The 22,843-nt window shown below is 41.7% G+C and overlaps 2 protein-coding genes across 2 annotated transcripts in view; both read right to left on the bottom strand.

Moving 5' to 3' along the window:
- Positions 1 to 46: 46 nt before the first annotated feature.
- On the bottom strand, positions 47 to 4,598 carry LOC143623263 (COP9 signalosome complex subunit 1-like). The gene is made up of 6 exons (XM_077094216.1): positions 4,190 to 4,598; positions 1,691 to 2,011; positions 1,487 to 1,603; positions 1,326 to 1,411; positions 392 to 626; positions 47 to 308 (listed from the first exon to the last, which is right to left on the bottom strand). The coding sequence occupies exons 1-6, from the start codon at positions 4,568 to 4,570 to the stop codon at positions 132 to 134; spliced, it is 1,317 nt and encodes a 438-aa protein (XP_076950331.1). The 5' UTR covers positions 4,571 to 4,598; the 3' UTR covers positions 47 to 131.
- Positions 4,599 to 7,293: 2,695 nt separating this feature from the next.
- LOC143623262 (calcium-dependent lipid-binding protein-like) overlaps positions 7,294 to 22,843 on the bottom strand; it is a 147,217-nt gene continuing 131,667 nt past the window's right edge. Inside the window, exon 12 of the mRNA XM_077094214.1 lies at positions 7,294 to 7,306. The gene's annotated coding sequence lies outside the window, so the exon portion shown is untranslated. The remainder of the gene's footprint in view (positions 7,307 to 22,843) is intronic.

Here is a 22,843-nt window from a genome sequence, read left to right as displayed (position 1 = left end):
ATAAAGATGAAAACCTACATGTTAACCACAAACACCCAGTCACAGACCACTCTGTATTGAAAACCAGTTCCTTTTTACATAAAAGGCTACTGTAAATCCAGTGCAAATTTATAAACACAAATCTTAAAATTTTAAATCTTCCTTGATGCCTTGAGATTATAATCATGCTTAACAAGATTCGCCCTTATCAACATGGCCCTAACATCACGATCAAACTCAACCCCAGTCTGCAAGATCCTTTGAAACGTGACTTTCCTTTGATCCGCATGTCGAGCATACAGGATCTTGTTGTGTGAGTCAATTCTTGCCTGCAAACACATCGATCAATAGATTAGTTATAATGTTGACTTGTTGGCCAATGCATGATTTAGTTAGTTAGTTATAACAGTACCTGAATTTGGTTGTCTGTAATTAAAGCTTCAAGTTCTTTTTGTATACCAGCAACAGTGGTTTTAAAGGCATTAGCCGTCATGTTCAAGTCGACTGATACAAACGGATGTGTGTACTGAATTAGGGCTTTGTTACGGATATCAGTGTAAAGCGTCTCCACATGATCATGCAAATGAATGTCAAGCAGCAGGTTTGCTTTAAGGTTCCCAAGGTAATCTAAACACGAAGCATAGTGACTGCAAAAATGCAAATTAATACAAAAACTTTAATTCTAATGGTTTACTCATATTAGGCTGTGTATTGGAGGGGCTACAAATTGGGTGAATTACGACACGTGGCGCCCAGTCAGCAAAGGGTAGGAATTCGTTTTTGGGGTGTAACGGTGTTGTAGGCTAATATATAATTCTATACACACACATAAATATACACCACACAAACATATATAATAATATTTAATTATTATTTTCACCACATTTCGCCCGACAAATAGTTGCCCCCCCCCCAATTTCGCCCGAGGGGGGGGGTTGTTGTCGCCCCTATCGCCTAAATTTCGCCGGAAGAAGTCGCCCACTACGGGTTGCCTTACAGATTTAATAAATTATTTTCAAAATTACATCTTTGGTCCTGTAGTTTTAAATAAGTAGCACATATAGTCCCCGGCCATAAATGGAGTTATTTTCTGTTAAATAGGTGTTAAATGACTAAAATACCCCTTTACTACTAAAAAAAGTAATGAAAAATTAAAGTCATTTTTAAAAATTGAACAGAAAAAGATAACCCATCTGTGGATGGGGGTTAAATGTGTTCTTTATTGAAAATCACTAGACTGAAGGTGTTAATTTCAAAAACAATGTATCAAATCCACAAAATGGGTAAACTATAAGGACCAACTGAGTAATTTCTAATAATAATCAGATCGCACAAATCAAACATACCTTGAATAAAAATCATTGATAAGCTCCCTTACTTCAGGCACCAACTCTAAGAAGTTACGAAAGTTAATATTGTCTATTACTTTTGCCTGTAAATCAAGTATACAGTTTTATTAGATAGTGTGACAGTAGAGTATTAAATAAACTATAAAATATAATATTGCCTTCAACTCTGCTCGGTCAAAACTTGCAAGAGCACAAAGTCCACCATATGTTGCAACATCTTGAGCTGCAATAACTTCCGAGTAGTTGTTCCCTAGTTCTGGAGCCGTTTCCAAAAACTATGAACAAACCCATGAGGTTAATGAGGTTGTAACTGTATACCAGATTAATATTTTTATATTAAATATGGTTAAAAGAAATAAGACCTTGCGGGCGGCTTGTTTGTATTTCCTAGCTTCAAGGTGAGCAAGTCCAGCAGCACATTGTAGTTTTGCAATTGTGATGGGATCTAGGTCAGTTTTGTTTTGTTCTGCTTTACTGACATAGCTTGTGACATGTGCAAACTGTCCCATTTCAATGCTGACCAAAATTGCATTTAAGCACATGTGTATGATGTGTTTTGCAGTTGTGCAATAGTCACGGGTGCGAACATAATTCTTAAACGCCTCCCCAAGTGTACCACGAGCGTAGTAAAAGTCTCCAAAGTCGTTGTATCCCATTCTAATGCTCTCTTTAATCAAATTTGTCTGCAATAACAGAAACAAGTTAGCCAAGTAGTAAATTTGTAATCTCATGACCAAATGAGTTTATTTGGGCTAAAAGTGAAGACTTTTATCCTCACAAGTTGTAATAGAAAACAAATATTTTCACAAACTGGCATTGAAACTGTGATCATCACTTAAATGCATTAAAGTAATTGATTTTCTCTAGGAGTGCAGACAAGCTTAGCTGCTCGTGAGCTACTCGGAAATGGATCTTTAAAAGCTAGAAACAAGCCAAGCCTTATCAAACCCAAGCCGAGCCCGATCCTCAAATACAGCCCATTTAGTTATCGAGCCCGAGCTTGAGCCATGCATGGGAAGATCATCTAGATTCGTCAAGCCTTGTATTTTTTTTCAATTTTAACTCTTTTGGGCTTCTGTGTATTAATTTCACACTGCACAGCTGAGCTTTGGCTCGTTTAAGGTACTGCATACGAGCTTGAGCCTAGTTTAGGCTCGTTTAAGGTTTTGCTCAACATATAATATTATTAAAAAAGTAGACAGATTAATTAATAAACAAATGAGCCCAAGCTGAGCTCAAACTATAAAAAAAAAGAGCTCGAAACCAGCGAAGCTCAAACTCTCAAAAATCAAAATGAGCCAAACTCGAACCTAATCGAGCTCTGGCTCAGCTCGTTTGCTCCTTCAATTATGACTAAAAAAGTATATTATTGCATAAACCATGTGTATAATTGTGTAAGTACCTTAGTTAAATTGCCATTAATAACTAACTATGCACAAGGTTTGAGTTTCCTAATCATAAGTTTAAGTTGTTAAAAGTTGAATTAAGCTATCACCAAAACTACTAAAACTGCTACATAAAAAGTACCAAAATCATGCAATTAGCAACATGAACTGAAGTAAAAAACTTCAATAATATTCAATTAGAACAATAAATCATAAAAATGGAAACATATAACGAATAATAAATTACTCATTAAGCATTGAAGCTCACTCTCCAGCTTCTCAAGCTCAAAATCCACAAGTGAAGCTCGGGCTCACTTATCAAACAACCTTATTTTTAAGCTCAACTCTATTCAAGTTTCTAGTAAGCTGATCTCGAGTACCTAACTCGTTTACACCCCTAACCACTAATCACAACCTTCGAGTTTCCTCAGCACAATTCTAACTTCACTATACATCATAACAATCAGCAAAATTATAACAAAACATAAAATCATAAACTAACAACAAACAACTTATTACTCTATAAGCATCAAGCTTATTCTCCAGCTTCTCAAGCTCAAGCTCCACAAGTGAATCTCCGGCTCACTTATCAAACAGCCATATTTTTAAGCTCAACTCAATTCAAGTTTTTAACAAGCCAATCTCAAGTCCCTAACTCGCTTACACCCCTAATTTAAATTTCCTAATCACAAGTCTAAATCCTCAACATTATAACAATTAGCAGATTTACAACAAATCACAAAATCATAAACTAACAAACAATATATTATTCTATAAGCATCAAAGCTCATTCTCCAGCTTCTCAAGCTTGAGCTCCACAAGTAAAGCTCAGGCTCACTTATCAAAACAACCTTACTTTTTAACCTAAACTCAATTCAAGTTTCTAACAAGCCGATATCGAGTATGTAAGTCGTTTACACCCCTAACAACTAACCACACACTTCGAGTTTCCTAATGATAATTCTAACTTCCCTAAACATCATAACAAATCACAAAATCATAAACTAACAACAAACAACATATTACTCTATAAGCATTGAAGCTCATTCTCCAGCCTCTCAATCTCGAGCTCCACAAATGAAGCTCTATCTCACTTACCAAACAACCTTATCTTTTAACTCAGCTCAATTCAAGTTTCTAACAAGCCGATCTCAAGTACCTAACTATCTGACACCCCTAATAACTAAACACAACTAGAAACACTACAACAACGAATCACAAAATCATAAATTAACAACAAACAACACATTACTCTATAAGCATCAAGCTCATTCTCCAGCTTCTCAAGCTCGAGCTCCACAAGTGAAGCCCTAACTCACTTAAAAAACAACCTTATTTTTAAACTAAACTCAATTCAAGTTTCTAACAAGCCGATCTCGAGTACCTAACTCGCTTACTCAACTAATCTAATCACAATCCTAAGTCCTCTAAACATTATAACAATTAGCAACATTATAACAAGGTATAATAAATTACTCTGTAAGCATTAAGTTCATTCTCCAGCTTCTCCTTCCTGACATCGGCTCTACGGTCCACCGCATCCATCCAATTGACATCATTCCCATACTCTAACCCTAACCGTCCATCAATCTTCTGCACAACTTCTCTAAACAACTGCGTGTTCTCTCCTTTCTTAACCTCCACATACGCCATCCGCAGCGCCTCTAGCTTCACGCTCACGTTATCGCATTTGTCCGCGATGAATAATAGCCTGGATATCTTTGTACGGCCGGTGTATAACGCGGCGTACGCCTCGATGTCGAGCTGTTCGCTGCTGATGATTGGACGCCGTTGCTGTTGTGGTGGTGGTGATGGCTCGTCGTCTACGCCGTTGGTGAAGATCTCGTCCGTGTCCATTGCTGGTGTACTGGTGGAGTTCGTTAGGGTTAGGGTTTGGGTTTGGGTTTGGGTTTGGATTTGGATTTGAAGTGGAAAGGAGTTACGACGACGACGTTTTCATTTGTTGAGTTTATAGCTAATTAATTAATAGAGTAAAAGCCTAAAGCACATGACGATAACATATTGGGTTTTTTAAAACCCAACAACCCAGTGCGGCAGAGCCCAATAACAGGAGTAAAGTATAGGAGCACAGAAAACTCGAACCCTGAACCGGAACCGTGTTTTTTATACCCGGGTTTTTTTAATACTCGACCTTAACCGTAGGGTGCGGATAGGGAATGACTTTCAATGCTGAAACCCGAACCCGATGTAAACCCGATAATACCCGAAACCCAGTTCTAGTTATACTCGAAACTCGATTCTATTCATACTTGAAACCCGGGTTTTTTGCATACCCGAACTGGATTTTTTTGTATACCCGGATATTATTGTTTGTGCGAATGTGCTTGTGTGGCACTTGACAGTAGTTTTGTGGCTACCCCATAGATTTACAGTCGTTCTCCAATGGATCTTTTTTAAACACTTATTTAAAGAAGCGTCTTTTGATATACCAAACAACAATTTAAAACACATAAAATATATGTTTTTTTATATCAATTGTTTAGTTGTTTATATATGTTTGAATGAACTTTGAGTTTGTATACAAAAAAATTGAGTAGGGATAAAAAAACAAAGCAGACTCGTTAACATAAGAACGCTACAAAAAAAAAGAGTTTTTTTAATACTCGAAAATAGGGTATTCAAATATCAGGAAAATGTGTTTTTTCAATACTCGAAAATAGGGTTCAAATACCCGAGTATTGAAGACCCGGTTCAATATCCGCCCGGACCCGACACATAGGGTATGGTTTTTCAAGCCAATACCCGGACCCGACCCGAGTATTACTAATACCTGAACCCTGGTTTTTCTAATACCCGATTTGTACACCTCTATAATAAAGTGCCGAAATCATCTTTGATGGTCAGTTATGTGATTTTCGTTCAAACAGTTTTTATACAACTGGATCATTTAGGTTTCTCACGTATTGCCAATTCAGTCCAAATCATTAACTTTGTTAATTTTCATCGTTAACTCAAGGATAAAAGACAAATATATCCTGAGTTAACAGATAAAATTAGCGGAGTTATCGATTTGAGCATTGAAGAAACGTGGATCGACTCACTGGTAGACGATCTACTTTCCTCGGATGTGATTATGCTATTCCACCGATGGTTCTCTGGGATCTGGGTTCTTCCACCTACAAAATGAACAGCACCGTAAACTTACCCCTCAGAAAGGGACAGAGGGGTCCTCTTTGGGGTAACCCTCCGGTGTGAGAATAAGTGTTTGTAGGAGAAAATAATAATATGAGAGTAAGGAAATTTGGAGAGTATTGCTTAATATAGCTGAATACTGTGTAGTTAAATGTGATTGTGTCCTCTTCCTTGTGGAGTTGATGTGATATTTATAGTGCTAGGGTTTCCAATGATTGGGCTCAGACCCAATTAGGGCCTTGCTGGCCTCCTCCAATTGTTTTGCGCCACGTGTCCTCTGGGACACCTGGTGCTTTTTCATTGGTTATAATCACGTGGTAGCACATGGGTTTTGCTGAGTTGTCCACCTTTCATTGGCAGCTGTCAACATCAGCATATTCTTATTCCTTAAAAAGATACCTTCTGGAAGGTTGTCTGACGTGCACCATCAAGGTTGCCCTAATCCTGATTTGGATAAGGACGAGGTTGATTATGTGCATGTGTGATACGCGCCTATCCTGAGGATGCGCGAGGTCTTCTCTTTATTCTCACGCGCAGATGTTTCATGCGCAGATGTGATATGCACAAGCATGTGATATGCGCCACGCGCGGATGCGCCACGCGCAGATGTGATATGCGTGAGCATATGTGATGCGTGAGCATGTGTGATGCCTGAGCATGTGATGCATGAGCATATGTGATATGCGTGAGCATATGTGATATGCGCCATGCGCATAGGTTTTGGCTTTGTGCCTTCTTGATTTCAAGCCTCTTGTCTATATCTTGTGGGTTGACCCGCCTCACTCGTTGTTGAGGCGGGTACATACCTCTTCAAGCCCCCCCAGTCTAATGTGTGTCTTGTCTCGCGCGAGCGAGGTAAGATAGATATTAGACTTAATAGGTTGCTCTTTTTAATAGGGTTTGTCTTTTCTTCTTATTACTCATCGTTGCGCGAAATTCTATCCTTTTGGCTGAAAACGAATCGTCCCTGTACGTGGTTGGTTGTTGCTGACATGCGTCAGTGATGGAGACGTGTCAGACCTTTCGTGTGCTCGAGGTGCTACAGTTGCCTTTCGTGTCTCCTCACATAGTGTCAGGAACACGTGTCGCGCTCGCGTTGGTCCGTACCTGCGAGTGGTGGCGCGTGAACTATGGTAGCAGCTGTATCGTTTCTTTTCGTGTCCCCTCACACAGTATCAGGGACACGTGTCGCGCTCGCGTTGGCTTACACCTGCGAGTGGGGGCGCGTGAAGTCCGTTCAGTGCCAAATTTTCTCTCTCCTGGGCCTATAAAAGCAAGCCCTTAGAGCTTTTATTCTTCATCTTCTTTGTTGTTTATTCGAAGCTTTCCTTTCTTTCGTTCTTTTCCGATCACCGTCTTCTGCTTCCAGATCTCTGTTCTTTTAGAGGCACCCTCCGTTCGTTTTTACAGTTGTATGTCTGATAGTTCAGACAACACAATCTCCCCTATCCATCGCCGTGTTAAATCCTTAGTAATGTCTACGTTGAAGAAGACCGGCAAGGGGAAGAAGGCTGCTGAGGCCTCATCGGAGGATGTAGGGAAGACCAAGACGGTGAAGAAGTGGGATGAGATCCCCTGCAAACTGAGGCAGGCCGATTTTGACAGCCTTATCGCCTCTTAGGGTTTTCTCCCTGAGTATGGTTGCATGCTGCCGGCGGCCGGGCAAACGGCGGCGGACCCGCCCACCGGCTATATATCCCTTTATAGCCATTTTTTCACCCACTGCAACCTTCGTCTCCCGATGACAAGGTTTGTGGGTGCGCTGCTTAAGTTTTATGGGATTCATATATCCCAAGTCCATCCGTTTGGACTTGTGCGCATGACTCACTTTGAGTTCATGTGCAAATCCCAGCGCGAGGAGCCCACCCCTCGTCGCTTTCAATTTTTTTATAAGCCCAAGATCCAAGATTCTTGGTTCTCATTTATTCCTCGCAGTCAGAAGGTCAAGTGCTGCACTGTTTCATTCAAGAGCCTTCATGACTGGTCTGAGAGATTTTTCTATATCAGGGCTGGTGTGATCCCCATCCGCATGACCATGCGCGCGATTTCTTCTGCGCCTGCGGATGTGGGTGTCCTCAAGAACCCAACTGGCGCCTGGGTAAACAAGTTGACTGCCGAACCATCCCCCGCCAAGAACATTTGCGAGGAGGCGCTGGTGGGGGTTGGCATGAGCAGGAGGTGGGCCGACAGCGCGACTGAGCCCGTTATCCAAGTTGACGGCTTGTGTAAGTTAATCTCATTCCATTACCTCTGCGCTAATGTACTTCGTTTTGCTGATATCATTTGACTTGTTTTGTGCAGTCAGCAAGGAGTATGTCCATGCCGCCTATGACGAGCATATGGAGGGTGGCTCCGTCGCGCTGGGCGCTGGGGAGGTTGGTTTCCCCGATCGCTTCGATGACATGTTCATCCCTGTTGATCTGGGATTTGTCTTTGACAGCGATGCGCCTGGTAAGCCTTTGTACTTATGCTTATGCCTTTATACCAAATTTGGCTAACATTTCCTTTGCACTTATTGTAGATGTGCTCGAAAACTACGAGCTGGAGCTCGCGGAAGAGGAGGAGGAGGAGGAGGCGCTCTAACTAAAGCGTAAGGCTAAAGGGAAAACTGGCGCAGGGGCCAGTAAGAAACAGAAGAAAGATGATGCCCCTGTTGCTCAGGATCCTCCTACCCAGGCGAAGGGACTTGAGAAAACCCAGGTGTTTACCACCAAGTTTTCCTTGTCTTCCCTGCCTCAAAAAGTGGGCAGACCTCCTGTCCACACGAGGTATGGTGGCGCTACCTCCTCCCTTCGCGCGGCGGAAAAGGGAAGCGGTGTTGCGCCTTCGACAGGTATACTTTGCTTATCCTTTGCCTATCTTTTATGGTTCTATGAGCGCGATTCTGATAGAATTACTAACGAATCTTTGCTCACTCAAATGTGTGTAGAGCCGGCGACCTTGGTGGATCAACCTCAAGCGCCACAATCTTCCGAGGCTGCGCCGGAGGTCCCTTCGAAGTCCCCCGTTTTACCCTCAAAAAAGGGTAGAATGGACTTCATGGCGATGTTTGCCTCGCGAACGGAGTTGCGCCAAGGTATGTATTGCGCTTTTATTTTCTGACTTTTTTCTTTTAGATCAAGTCATGAATCATTTCTTTTTGTTGATTTTTTCATAGGAGTCATAGCTGGCGTACAAGCTGCTGGTGGCACTCCTGGCACCGGTGCCAGCGCCGCTGGTTCTGCTCCTGCTCCTGCAAGTGCTGAATCTCCCCTCATCGGGATTACTAAGGAGCAGGAGGCCGTTTTACGCGCCGACATGGCAGCGTCGAGACCTCCTTCACCTCCTCCTGCGCACAGCCCTCCTCGCGAGACTGATTTTGGTTCTAGGTCGCAGGAGAAAAGGCCTGTTTCCGAGGAGGATGAGGAGTTTGAAGTTGAAGACTCCGACGGCGGCCGCGCCAGCCCTGCAGCGCCACGAGGTTTCGCGGCGGAGCCTTCTCGTGGGGCTGGCGCTGACTTTTTTGCTTCATCCCCGCAGGTATAGGTTCGTTTTTGCTCCGCTGCGCGGACTTCCATCTTAGTGTTTTGTTGACTTAGATAATTACATTGTTTTTGCAGGAATCCGATCACATTTACCGCCCGAGATGGAATATTACTGAGGACAGCACATTTCAGTCCATGGGTGTGTGTGCGGAATTCTGGGCTCATTCTGTGCCTCCAGCTGAAAGGAGGTTCCAGGAGGACCGCGCTCGCGATGACTTGCTCAACGATCATCTGTTTGCTGGGTCGGCCTTCTTTGCTGCCTCCCAAGAGCTTCGCTATGATTACGTAAAGGTACGTGATGCTCTTGCGGAAGCCAAGCAAGAGGCTAAAGTGTCTGCTTGGCATCTTTCTGATGCTCGAGAGAGAGCTGAGAAGCTCCAAGCAGAGCTCAGTGAGAACAGAGCAAGTGCCAACAGCGCCTTCGTGAAGCGCGGGCATGAGCTTCAGGCTGCGCGGGAGAAGCTACAGGCGGCGGAGGCGGACGCGGCCAAGTACGCGCGTAGAGCGCGCGACTTGGAGCTGGACGCGGAGGCGCGTGACCAAGCTCTTGTCCAGTCTATAACTGAAAAATCATCACTGGAGAGTGAGGTTGCGCGCCTGAAGAAGGAGCTGGCGGCCGCGCAGGCCGAGAAGGATGAAGCCTTGGCGACGGCAGCGTCTAGCCAGGAAGCGCTCGAGCTTGCGCGAGCGGAAAAGGAAGAATCCTTGGAGGCAGCAGCGTCCGACAAAGAGGAGCTGAAACAGACTAAGGAAACTGTTGAGTTGTTAAACTCTCAGATTCCTGCTCTTGAGACGTCTGTTGCTTCCCTCGCGCAAGATCGCCAATGGCTAATCTCACAGGGTATGACTCGTTGCGCTTACGCGATGAAATATTCAGACGAGTTTCAGGCCCTTGTGATGGATTGCAACGCTGCCGCGCGCTTGGTGGGTCGAGCTGAAGGGTTTAAGGATGGCTATGAATATGGGATGCTGAAGAAGAACCCATCCGACTACCCTTATCAGAGCGACGTTGCCTGCGCGGACATGGCCGAGATGGGGGAGAAGTATTTGAATACTCCCATTCCTATCCTTGCGCAGGTATTTTAACTTTAATGAGATTACTTTGATTTATTTTCCAAGTATTTTTGTACTCATATTTTTCCTTATGATTTGCAGATATCCGCGCTTGCTGACCAGCCCGACCTCGGCGCGCTAAAGAAATTGCTTGACGAGTGCGAAGGGGCTGGTGGCGGCGATGATGGCGCGGGGAATGCTGCTCCTGCTAGCGGCTCTGGCGTGGCCAAAGGATCCGCTCCTGACACTGTTGTGATAGAAGACTCCATTCAGGATGAACAACTTGACTATGGTCAGTTTGGAGATGACGAGGAGCGGGCTGCGCCAGATGCTGAGGGCGGTGATGAGGACTATGAAGAGGCTGACGTCGACGTGGAGACTTGAGAAGCCCTTCATGTTTTTTATTTTTATTTGTAGTTTGTATCTCATCATCTTGTAAACTTGTAAATTTCAATGTTTTGGAATGAAATTTTGTTTTTCCCTTCTTCGCATCTTGCGCATTCCCCATTCATCTCTTTATATTGCATGTTTGCTTGTTGAATATAAGATATGCTTACACGTTGAAATAAGAACAAGGTTGTAATGAAATTATTATACTTAATCCTTGTCATATTGTAAGTGATTTTGCCATATCTTGATTATGTTGACACGTGCCTTGGCGTTTTCATTATTCCTCTTTTGCGCGACGTTATCGCGCATCTATTATATGGAATTATGAGTTTTTAGCCTTTACGTGTCAATGTGTGTTACTCAGATATCCATTACAATTTCATGCGCGACCTCGACCTGAGACCCTAACAACTATGTTTTGGCATTTGCTTTGCCTTAGTTGTGCTTAGGTATTTTTATGGTCAGTCTGCGCAGCATGTAGGATGGATGTTGTGAGTGATTTGAGCTAAGGCTCACATTATTGGGCTAAGGCCCTGAGCTAAGGCTCATAATTTTGGGCTAAGGCCCTGACGTTTTAGAGTTAAGACTCGTTAACGCGTTTGCGCATGTATGTTTTACTTCGTTTTATTTTGTTTTGATGTCAATACAATGTTGTCATATTGCTCAAAATTAATAAAGGGAAGTGTGAAACATGTATGCAAAAGGTAATAGAATCCACATTAAGAGAAGATAGCGCGTATCATTATTCATAATGGCTTAAAAAGCCTTGATTACAAACTTTTCCTTTTTTACATGAAACATTTTCTAAGCTGTGCTGCGTTCCATGCGCGCGGGATCTTCTTTCCATTCAAATCTTTTAAGGCGTATGCGCCTTTTCCCAATTCTTCCAAGACTTGATAAGGTCCCTCCCAATTGGGGGACATTTTTCCCGGGGGTATCGCGCGGCTAGCTTCATTGTTTCGAAGGACAAAATCATTTTTCTTGAAGTGGCATTCTTTCACGCGCTTGTTGTAATATTTTTCCAGTTTTTTCTTGTATTTGGCTTCACTGATGATAGCCGCCTCTCTGCGCCCTTCAAGTAAGTTGAGATCCAACCTTCTTTCGCGCCCGTTATCAATCTTGCTCATCATGAGCACTCTATGGGATGGGCATCCAATTTCTGCTGGAATCATTGCCTCTAATCCATAGGTTAGGCTGAACGGGGATTCGCCATTGCTGGTTTTGCTTAATGTCCTGTGTGCCCACAGGACATTAGGTAGCTCTTCGACCCAAGAATGGGATTCTCCCTCTAACCTTTTCTTCAGCCCATTCAGCAAGCTTTGGTTAGCGCGTTCCACTTGGCCATTCCCCTGAGGGTGATAAACTGAAGTGAAAATTTGGTTGATGCGCAATTCCTTGAGCCAGCTGGATATCTTCTTGTCAGTGAATTGCTTGCCATTATCGCTCACAATTTCCATGGGTAAGCCAAAACGGCATATGATGTGGCTCCAGATAAACTGCATCATCGCTTCGGCTATGATTTTTGCTAGTGGCTTGGCTTCAACCCATTTTGTGAAATAGTCTACTGCCACTACCAAAAATTTTACTCGCCCTTGCGCTTGCGGAAGGGGACCCACAATGTCGATTGCCCATTTGTGGAAAGGCCATGCAGAGGTCACTGGAATCAAGTTGTTCTTTGGCCGCATGGTGTTTGGCGCATAGCTCTGACATGCTTTGCATTTTTGGATCTCTTTTAGAGCGTCCAAGTACATGCCTGGCCAATAGTAACCTGCGTTCATTGCCTTGGCAACCACCATGCGCGGGCCAGCATGTATTCCACAGATTCCTTCGTGTATCTCTCTGATCACATAACTTGCTTCCTCAGCATCTAGGCATTTCATGAGCGGCCCAAGATAAGAGCGTCGATATAATGTGCCATCAAGGAGTTCATAGTTCTGCGACTTGTGTCTTATCTTCCTCGCCTGTGCGCGATCATCTGGTACCTTTCCCTCCTTCAAGAATTCCATTATTGGAGTTATCCATGATGAAGGGGTTGTATGAGTTACAAGGACAGGCTTCGCTACCACCGACGGGTTGCTCATTACTTCTACCCTGACATCTTTGCCAAAGTGATCGAAACTGGTTGATGCCATCTTACTCAGCGCGTCTGCAGATTTGTTTTCACTGCGCGGAATATGAATGATTCTGAAGCAGTCAAATTGCTCGATGAGCTTTTTCGCCTGCTCTAGATATAGAGGCATGGTGTTCTCCTTGGCATCATAAAGGCCATTGACCTGTGCTGCTATCAAGTATGAATCAACATGGGCCTCTAGCTTTTTAACTCCGAATTTGTGCGCTATGCGCAGCCCAGCCAGCAGGGCTTCATACTCAGCCTCATTGTTGGTGCTCTTGAAGTCCAACCTGATGGCATAAGTATATTCATGATTCTCTGGATCCACCAGTTTGAGACCTGCGCCGGACCCTTCGTTGTTTGAAGCTCCGTCAGTGAACAATCTCCAAACATTTTCTTCATCATTGGCTCGCGGAGGGTCTACCTCGCGCTGAGCCTCTTCAACTCTTCCTTCGGGGATTTCTGCGATGAAATCAGCTAAAACTTGCCCCCTTATTGCTGGACGGGCTTATAGGCGATCGTGTGTTCACCTAATTCCAGGGCCCATTTTGTCAGCCTTCCCGAGAGCGCGGGGCGCCGCAAGACTTGCTGGATGTTGTAACCAGTTAGAACTTCAATAGGATGACCATTGAAATATCTATGAAGCTTGCGCGACGCGTGTGTTAGTGATAAAACTAACTTTTCCATGATGGAGTAGCGCGTCTCAGGATCTGTCAGCACCCGACTCACATAGTATATTGGCGTTTGGATTCCCTTGCGATCCACCAACAATACTGCGCCGATGGCGCGCTCTCCTGCTGATAGGTACAATGTCAAAGTTTCACCAGGAAGTGGAGCTGTGAGCGCGGGCAGATTTATCAAACATTCTTTAATCTCACTGAAAGCTTGCTCGGCCTCAGGAGTCCATTTGAATTGGCTTTTCTTTAAGCAGTTTCTCAATGTATTGACAAATGGGGTAGATTTGCTTGCATGGTTCGCTAGGAACCTGTTGATTGATACCAATCTACCATTCAGCTTCTGAACTTCTTTCATGGTGGATGGCGTGGGCATGTCAAGGATGGCCTCCACCTTCTCAGGGTTCACCTTAAAACCATCCTTGGTGACCATTACACCTAGAAATTTTCCCTCTTGCACGCCGAAAGTGCATTTGCTCGGATTGAGCTTCATGTTAACTTCCGTTAGGCGCCCAAGGGTTTCTTCGATGTCTTTGAGCATTTGTTTTTCCTCCCTACTTTTGATCACCAAATCATCCACATAGACTTCTAGGTTTCTTCCAATTTGCTCGCTGAAAACGGCATCCATAAGTCTTTGGTAGGTGGCTCCCGCATTCTTCAAACCAAAGGGCATCTTTGTGTAACAGAAAACACCCTTGTCGGTTCTGAAGGCGGTCTTGTCCTCGTCTTGTGGTGCCATTTGAATCTGGTGATAGCCCTTGTAGGCATCCAAGAAACATTTGAGCTTGAATGGCGCCACGGAGTCCACCTTTGCGTCGATGTTTGGGAGGGGGTAACAATCCTTTAGGCATGCTTTGTTGAGGTCCTTGAAGTCAATGCACATCCTCCATGACCCGTTACTTTTCTTTACCATCACAGGATTGGCTACCCACGTCTGGTATCGTATCGGGCGGATGATGTTTGCGCGCAGTAGATCCTCAACCTGCTCATTCATGGCCCTCGCTTTCTCATCCCCCATGACTCTCTTCTTTTGAGCAATTGGCTCTACAGACTTGAACGTGTTGAGAGAATGTTGTGCCAGGTCTCGCGGAACCCTAGTCATATCAGAGTGTTGCCACGCGAAGACCGACATATATGCCGTGAGCAATCTTTTCATTCTCAACCTCGTGTCGTCTGATATCGTTGCGCCAATTGTGATCTTCTGCTCCGGGAATTTTGGGTTGAGAATCCATTCCTCTGGCGCGTTGTCTGCCATTGGAAGTTTCATTCTCCCTTCCCGCGGAGTATTTGTCACTGCACACAAATGATCTCGGTATACAAAAGTTACACCTGTTGGTGTTGGGAACCCCAACGCGCCGTGCGCTGGCGACGGTATGGCGTTAAATTGGGCAATCGTTCCTCTACCCAAGATCATATTGTGGCAAGAAGTGGTGGGCAAGACCAAGAAGTTGACAACTTCGGCTCGCTTGTGTTTCTCATCCCCCATAGTTAGCTCAAATTGTATTTGACCTAGGGGATGAATGATTTCATTTGAAACACCAGAGATTGGTGCATTCACAATTTCGAGCCTTGCTTGGTCTGCCGGATCCAGTTTTCTGAAACATTGCTCATACATGATGTCCGATTCGCTGCCAGTGTCCACCAGGACTTTTGACACTTCGTAATGAGCAATGTGTGTAGTGATGACAAGAGGACTGCTGATAGAAGGGCCTCCCCTGATTCTTGGGAAGATTACTTGTTGCTCGCGCCAATCTCCTTGGATTTGCGCGCTTCTCTTTCTTGATGTTTGCCCTTGCCTTCCTCCCTCGGCTACACAGATTCTTTTGTACTTTTTGCTGGCAGAGGCTCCTTCTGGTTGTTCACTTTCTGGTCTTGGGTTTTTCACCAGGTGAGCCAGCTTGCCTGATTTCACATCTTTTTCAATTGCATCCTTCAAGTGATGGCATGCATCAGTGTTGTGTCCCGTGGACTTGTGAAACTCGCAGTACTTGCCACTGTTTGATGGTCCCTTGTAGTGTAGTGGCTTGGGGCTTTTGAACTGGACATTCTCAGTGCTTAACACTTGTGAGGGTGTTTTAGTGAGGGGAGTCCAGATTCTTGGCAGAGGTCTGCTAGGATCTCTGCCGCCTTCCCTCTTGTCACCCTCCCCGCGATTACGAACGTCTTTTTGGGGCTGGGGTGAGCTTGGTTGCGCCTGCTTTTCTGCGGAAGAAAAACTGGTTGATTGCAACCTGGACCATACAGTGTTCTGTTTGCCCCTTCTTTCGCTGCTGCGCGGTGCCTCTGCTTGATGCCCTCTTTCTCTCACTCTATATTGGGCAATTTGTTTTTCATTTCTCGCGAAGACTCGCGATGCTTCCATTAGTTTGGCCCAAGTGGTTGGCATGCCATCTTTGCTTACGAGAGCTCGGCGGAGTTGATCACTGCGCGCGCCTTGTATAAAGGCCACGCGCAATAGTTGCTCAGTGATACCTCCGATTGCCAGAGACTCCTGATTGAAACGAGTGATGTAGTCTTCAATCGTTTCATCATTCCTGCGCACGCAGTGCATAATGTCATCATGGTCGCGCGTGTGTCTTCGCTGTTGTACGAAGTGAGCTTGGAACTTTTCCAATAGTTCCTCGAACCCATCGATTTGCCCAGTAGGCAAGCTTTCAAACCAGACACGCGCCGCGCCCGTGAGGCAGCGAGCAAACATGTGACACCATGTTGGCATCGTCCAGCTTTCTAGGTTTCCAGTGTTGTAAAAACCTTGTAAGAAATCGTCTGGATCTGTTGTGCCGTCATATTTGCCTAAACCACTTGGCATCTTGGTCTTGTGCTGGATGGGGGCCTTCGCAATGCGCTCAGTGAATTTTGAATGTTTCACCAAGATAGCTGGCCTGTATGGGGTGGTTACATCCACTTGCCCTCTCACTGGTGGGCTGTATGGTGTGTGCAGATCCAGATCGGTTCTGGCTCTAGGCGCCATGTTCATGTGCGCGCGGAGCTGTGAGCCTCCTGCCTGAGTATCTCGCGTCTTCCTGACGCTGTGCACTTCTTCATCACTAAACTCAGCGTGTTCAGTGTGAACAGAGTGACCCTCTTCCGGCGCGCGCGCCCTTTTTGTTCCCTGAATGGCTTGCTTGTCAAACGCTAGCCTTTGTGTTAAGTCGGCTAACTTTTTCTGTTTGACCATCTCATTGTACTTGTCCATTAGACGTCGTTGCTCGTTTATGAGCCATTCCTTAGGGTCATTTGTTTCATCTTCTGGACCCATTGGTCCTTTTTGTTTCGCGCCGGCAAGATTTTGTAACGTGAGATCGTCTGGAGGAGTTTCAGTCTGTCCATGAGGAGTTGTGATGAAGGGACGGTTACTGGTGGTGCGCGTAGAATCACGCGGCACTCTCAGAAACTGCTGTCCCTCATTAACATCCTCACGTTCAATATCCTCCAGAACTTGATCGACATTACGAACGCCAGAAACCATGGTGAAAATTTGTTTTTTAGAGATCTGATGAGATCTTGTTGCCGTTGTAACAGTGGATGGCGCCAATGAAGAAACGTGGATCGACTCACTGGTAGACGATCTACTTTCCTCGGATGTGATTATGCTATTCCACCGATGGTTCTCTGGGATCTGGGTTCTTCCACCTACAAAATGAACAGCACCGTAAACTTACCCCTCAGAAAGGGACAGAGGGGTCCTCTTTGGGGTAACCCTCCGGTGTGAGAATAAGTGTTTGTAGGAGAAAATAATAATATGAGAGTAAGGAAATTTGGAGAGTATTGCTTAATATAGCTGAATACTGTGTAGTTAAATGTGATTGTGTCCTCTTCCTTGTGGAGTTGATGTGATATTTATAGTGCTAGGGTTTCCAATGATTGGGCTCAGACCCAATTAGGGCCTTGCTGGCCTCCTCCAATTGTTTTGCGCCACGTGTCCTCTGGGACACCTGGTGCTTTTTCATTGGTTATAATCACGTGGTAGCACATGGGTTTTGCTGAGTTGTCCACCTTTCATTGGCAGCTGTCAACATCAGCATATTCTTATTCCTTAAAAAGATACCTTCTGGAAGGTTGTCTGACGTGCACCATCAAGGTTGCCCTAATCCTGATTTGGATAAGGACGAGGATGATTATGTGCATGTGTGATACGCGCCTATCCTGAGGATGGGCGAGGTCTTCTCTTTATTCTCACGCGCAGATGTTTCATGCGCAGATGTGATATGCACAAGCATGTGATATGCGCCACGCGCGGATGCGCCACGCGCAGATGTGATATGCGTGAGCATATGTGATGCGTGAGCATGTGATGCATGAGCATATGTGATATGCGTGAGCATATGTGATATGCGCCATGCGCATAGGTTTTGGCTTTGTGCCTTCTTGATTTCAAGCCTCTTGTCTATATCTTGTGGGTTGACCCGCCTCGCTCGGTGTTGAGGCGGGTACATACCTCTTCAAGCATCATTGGCAGGAAGTGGGAAATCTCAATGGCCCAGTTGCAAAACAAATAAAAAAATAAAAAAAAATTATGAACGAAATTTGCATAATTGACGAAACATCATGAACGATTTTAGCACTTTACTCCCGGTAACCAACTAATATTATCTGTAACGATTTTGAAGTAGTTTGGACAATCAAAAATAAAGATGTGATCACTTTGTGTATAAAATAAACAATATGATGGTGCGAGAGGCGGATGCTGCATTATCACTTTTCCCTATTAAAAAAATTATTTTCAAAATAATAGTGTTTTAATCTTATTAGAATGCTTGTGATTCACAAATGTTTACCGACTATAATACCTTTTAAAGCGTGATCTCGTATTTTATTTTGGAAAGAAGGTGAGGAAGAGTATATTTATTTGACCCCCTTAAAACGTAAAACTCATAACTTTGTGTTTACTATTAAATTCGTCTAAGCATCTCTTAATCCTAACAAAAAAGACAAAATTCAACTATCAAGTTTAAGTGTTATTAGTTATCTACACAATTCACAAGCACGCAAAAATATTAACACTTCAAGGCATCTTTAATGTTTAGAGTAAAACATGTACGACGATCACAAATATGAAAATATAACGACATACAACAAAACAACTAAATACAATTTGATGCTTCAAACTCCAAATCTGACCATTTTGGTAATTTTTATTTTTATTGTTGGACTTCATTAAACAAGCAACAAGCTTGAGAAAGGGAACAAAGGAAAACATAACGGCGTACAACAAACTTACAACTGATTTGCATATAAATGAAATTTAAGCACCGTCATTTTCCCAATCCAAGCTCTTGAGATCCGCTGTATTCTTGATCCAAAAGTAAGAAATTAATTTTAATCTTCCTACCAGACATTATATCTTTATGATTGAAAATAGTTTCATTTCTTGTTCTCCAAATAATCCAACGTGTGGTTGCAATTATTACTTTGTCCAGTTGCCCTTTTCTTCTCCGTTGGCTTCAAAGTGACTAGAAATTCCACCAATTGTTTAATCGTTTAGCATTGAGTTTCTAATGAAAACTTTAACTAGCAAAAAATGATTAACCACGCTCAATTAGATAGCTTACAGAAGATTAAAAGTTGGTCCATGGTTTCCGTTTCCAAACCACACCAAACACAATTTATATCGACTGAAATACCCCTTATCGACAAAGCGGGCCTAGTTGCACTCCATATGAAACAATTAGTCTTGATCGTGACTCATTTGATCCAAGTGAACGCGTCACCGTTAGCGTCTTGTACGTTCTCATATTTTTCCTAGTTGAATTCTTTCAAAGCCACATGTCACTAATATACTAGAGAGATTAACCTCATTTGAAATTTCTAAACAAGCTGACCACCCAACTAGTCAACTTTTTTTAACCCTATCCAGTTACTCGGAATCAAACAAACACAGTCAATCTTTGTATCTCTGATTTTAACATAAAAAAATAAAAATGTGACTTCTAAGTTTGTAATATTAAAGAATGAATATTATTTTTTTAATTAATGGTTATCAATTTTTAGAATACTAATGTACTTAAAGATGTATATTTTATATTTATATATACGTAATTTGTTATAAATATTTATAAACTTATGATATTTGACGTGTGTATGATTTTTTTTTAAATTAATTTTCTTATAATTTACCATGCCAAAGTACTACACGAGTACTCTCCGTTTAGATCGAGTATTAGCAAATCCCAAGTCAACCGACTTGAAAACCCTTATAAGCTTCTGCAACAATGATTTTAAACCAGCCTTAACGGTTCAAAATATTATAAATTGCTTATGTGATCGTTAGTGTTATGATTCAGTTGACGAGCTAATAAACCAAACATAAAGTAGTTGGTCTAATTTTAATGAATCAGACTAACATGACAAAAACCGACAAAACTTGTGGTCTGCTTTTATTGGTCGACCGAATTTTTTAGACTAGCATTGAACCGATTAACCGAGGAAGATCGGCTTTCAAAAATTTTGTTTGTTTTCATTATTAAATTTCTCTGATCTGATTTTAATCCAATCTAGTAACATTAATAGTCGAATAAAAACAAAAGGACAAGAAAGTCGGTTCTCTTCTTATTGGATCAACACTTAAAACACTAATTTCATTAATGCCTTTATATTTTAAATATGGTCATAGTTTTTTAGTATACGATAAATTATAATAATATTTTGGGGATATTATATTGTTTTCTTTTTAAATAACATACCTTTATATTTTATAGGTAGTGTCGACACTTCTGGATGTAATAACATGATGACTAGGTGACATGTGTGATTGAGGGTGTTGTATAAAAGCACCTGTGGACTTGTGGAGTCAGTGCCTTCTGATGACTCAGCTCCACGTTTGCAACAATTTATATTAATCCATTTACACGTGTCACCAATAGTAGTGGTCATTTTTTAACGTATTATTAAAACCTTTTCTTTTTAATAAGTTTTAATTCATAAATTTATTATATCTTAGAAAATGTATATGTTAAGTTGTTAACGGTTAATTGTATGGTGTGTTGGTTCTAATTTCATTAGAGATATGAATGAAATAGATGGAAAAACAATTAGCTATTAAAAAAGCATATATTATAAAATTGTTTTCTTTTCCGAGTACACGCATTGATTTACATTATCGGTATCGTTAATATTTTAAGATTTCAATATTTGGGATTTACGGGTACATTTTATGTATTTAGTATCCGTTTAGAATATGTCGAGGTTTTATTAGGAAGTCTTCATATTTAATAACTAAAAGTTGGTATTATGGTTTGTTATATGTCGGTACCATTCTGGTACCCGTACCAATTTACCGGTTTAACTTATCTGTTACTTGTATTGTTACCAGGATTATTGGAATTTTGAGAAAATAAGAAAGCGGCATCACATCGGGAATCGTGCCAAAATATCGGTACATGTATCGTACATGTAAATTCAGTATGGTATTCAATACCCGGTTTAGTTAATATGTGATACCGGTACAGTCGTACAGATATTGTAGCGATCTCATCCCTAATATATCTTATCCTACTCTAACTTGAAAATTCGAAATTCTTGTTGAATCGAATTTTAATTATGAATTTAATTGTGTTCTTATTTCTTAACTCGGCCGATAAGCTTTAGCTCAGCTAACATTGGAGGGAAACTAAAGATTTGAGTTAGAATCACTAGACTTGTCAAAATTGAATTATTGATCAATGGATGAACAATATCACTATTTTTGTTCAATAAGATACCAAAGTGGCTGATTGACTCATTCCATACTATAAATAATTGCAGAAAATCTTTTGATAACACGGACTCCTATTTCTCAATGATATTCCATGATCCATACAATTAATACAATTTGCTCAATCCCGATGCAAGGTCTCAAGTTCGAATTTGATCTCAACCGAATTTTACCACAATCGGTGATGGTTTGCTTCGGAATAAGAGATGGTGTGCTTGGCTACCCATCTCTATCTATGATTGTGGACGTATGATGTTGTCTTTTACCATCGGGTTGTCTCAAGTGGTCGAACTTTTATTTGTTGATTGTTAAAAATATTAACATGGGAATGAATCATAAAATGTATGAGATGGAGATTGTCAATTGTAATTGTTGGTATTTACTATTATTATTCTTTTGAACGGCATTGTTATTGGGCTAAATTAAATTAAATGATTACTTTTTTATATTTATAACACGTATCAAGCATGAGTCGAGAAACCATTGGTTGGATGAAAGCTAATTGATGAATCACTTTGTCGAGTTTAGTCAGTCTTGCCACATAAACATAGTATAATGTAAACTTTTGACAGATTGAATTGACCAACTAGTCTCACATCAAGAATAAATATTGATTGTAAAAATTGACAATTAATAATTCCAGAATGTTACACGAAAATTTGTTTTTTGCATAAGTTCCATTTGCATCTTCGCATTTGCTACAAATCTACAATCCAATGGGTGTTTAAAGATGCAATTTTAAAAACTTTAAATAAATTATAGGAGTATGTAATTTCTGAAAGATAACCTTAAACGAGTTAAAAGAAAGTTGAAATGGTTAACTTCAACTTAAGGTTAATTAATTAATTAGTAACTTAATGTTTAGAGTTATGTAGTTTGATTTAATTATTAGAGGTAATTTTATCATTAGATTATAACTTAGAGAAGTATTTGATTAAGATCAATATAGTTTTCTAGTATAAATAAATTGTTTATGAATTGTAATATATGGTTCATTCTTGATAACATAAAAGAGACATGATGAGTTACCACAGAATTATCAGTGTTCGTGTTACTCGATGCAATTAAGTTCAACAATAATTTAGACTTAGAAAAAATAAATTACGATTGACGAGGCCTTTTTATACAATTGTGTGTGTGTGCACACGCTTATGATAATATGTTTGTGGATGTCATATATGAGTTTACAATAATACTCTTGGGTTAAAGAGTCGAAGTTGAACGAGAACAATCTATAGTGAAACTATAATGACGTTGATTTATTAACTTATGTGGATCACATATGTGTTCCACAACAAATATCTGGTTAGAGTTTAAATATATAGTTTTACTCGCTTTTATAATCATGATCAAAGTTGAAAAATCAAACTTTTGTATAAACATTATGATCCCTAACTCTATCGCTTGATTGCATTAAAGTAAAATAACATAAAATATTTCTTTTGATATTTTGGTCTAAGAAGTAAAATAACATATCTGTTGAATAATATAAATAATCTGACAGATAACCAAACTAAACCGTGATTTATGAGT

The sequence above is a fragment of the Bidens hawaiensis genome, unplaced genomic scaffold (assembly GCF_021521415.1).
Source record: "Bidens hawaiensis isolate Kalapana, Puna unplaced genomic scaffold, B.hawaiensis_p1.1 tig00003356_1, whole genome shotgun sequence".
NCBI classification, from domain to species: domain Eukaryota; kingdom Viridiplantae; phylum Streptophyta; class Magnoliopsida; order Asterales; family Asteraceae; genus Bidens; species Bidens hawaiensis.
Note: the sequence above shows the minus strand (reverse complement) of the source record. Positions and strands in the feature narration are given on the sequence as shown.

Excerpts from the sequence above, each read along its gene's own strand:
- LOC143623263 (XM_077094216.1), bottom strand. The coding sequence starts at position 4,570 with ATGGACACGGACGAGATCTTCACCAACGGCGTAGACGACGAGCCATCA. Across the intron at positions 2,012-4,189 it reads ATGAACTTAATGCTTACAGA|ACAAATTTGATTAAAGAGAG; the intron begins GTAATTTATTAT and ends CTGTTATTGCAG. Across the intron at positions 309-391 it reads TTACAGACAACCAAATTCAG|GCAAGAATTGACTCACACAA; the intron begins GTACTGTTATAA and ends ATGTGTTTGCAG.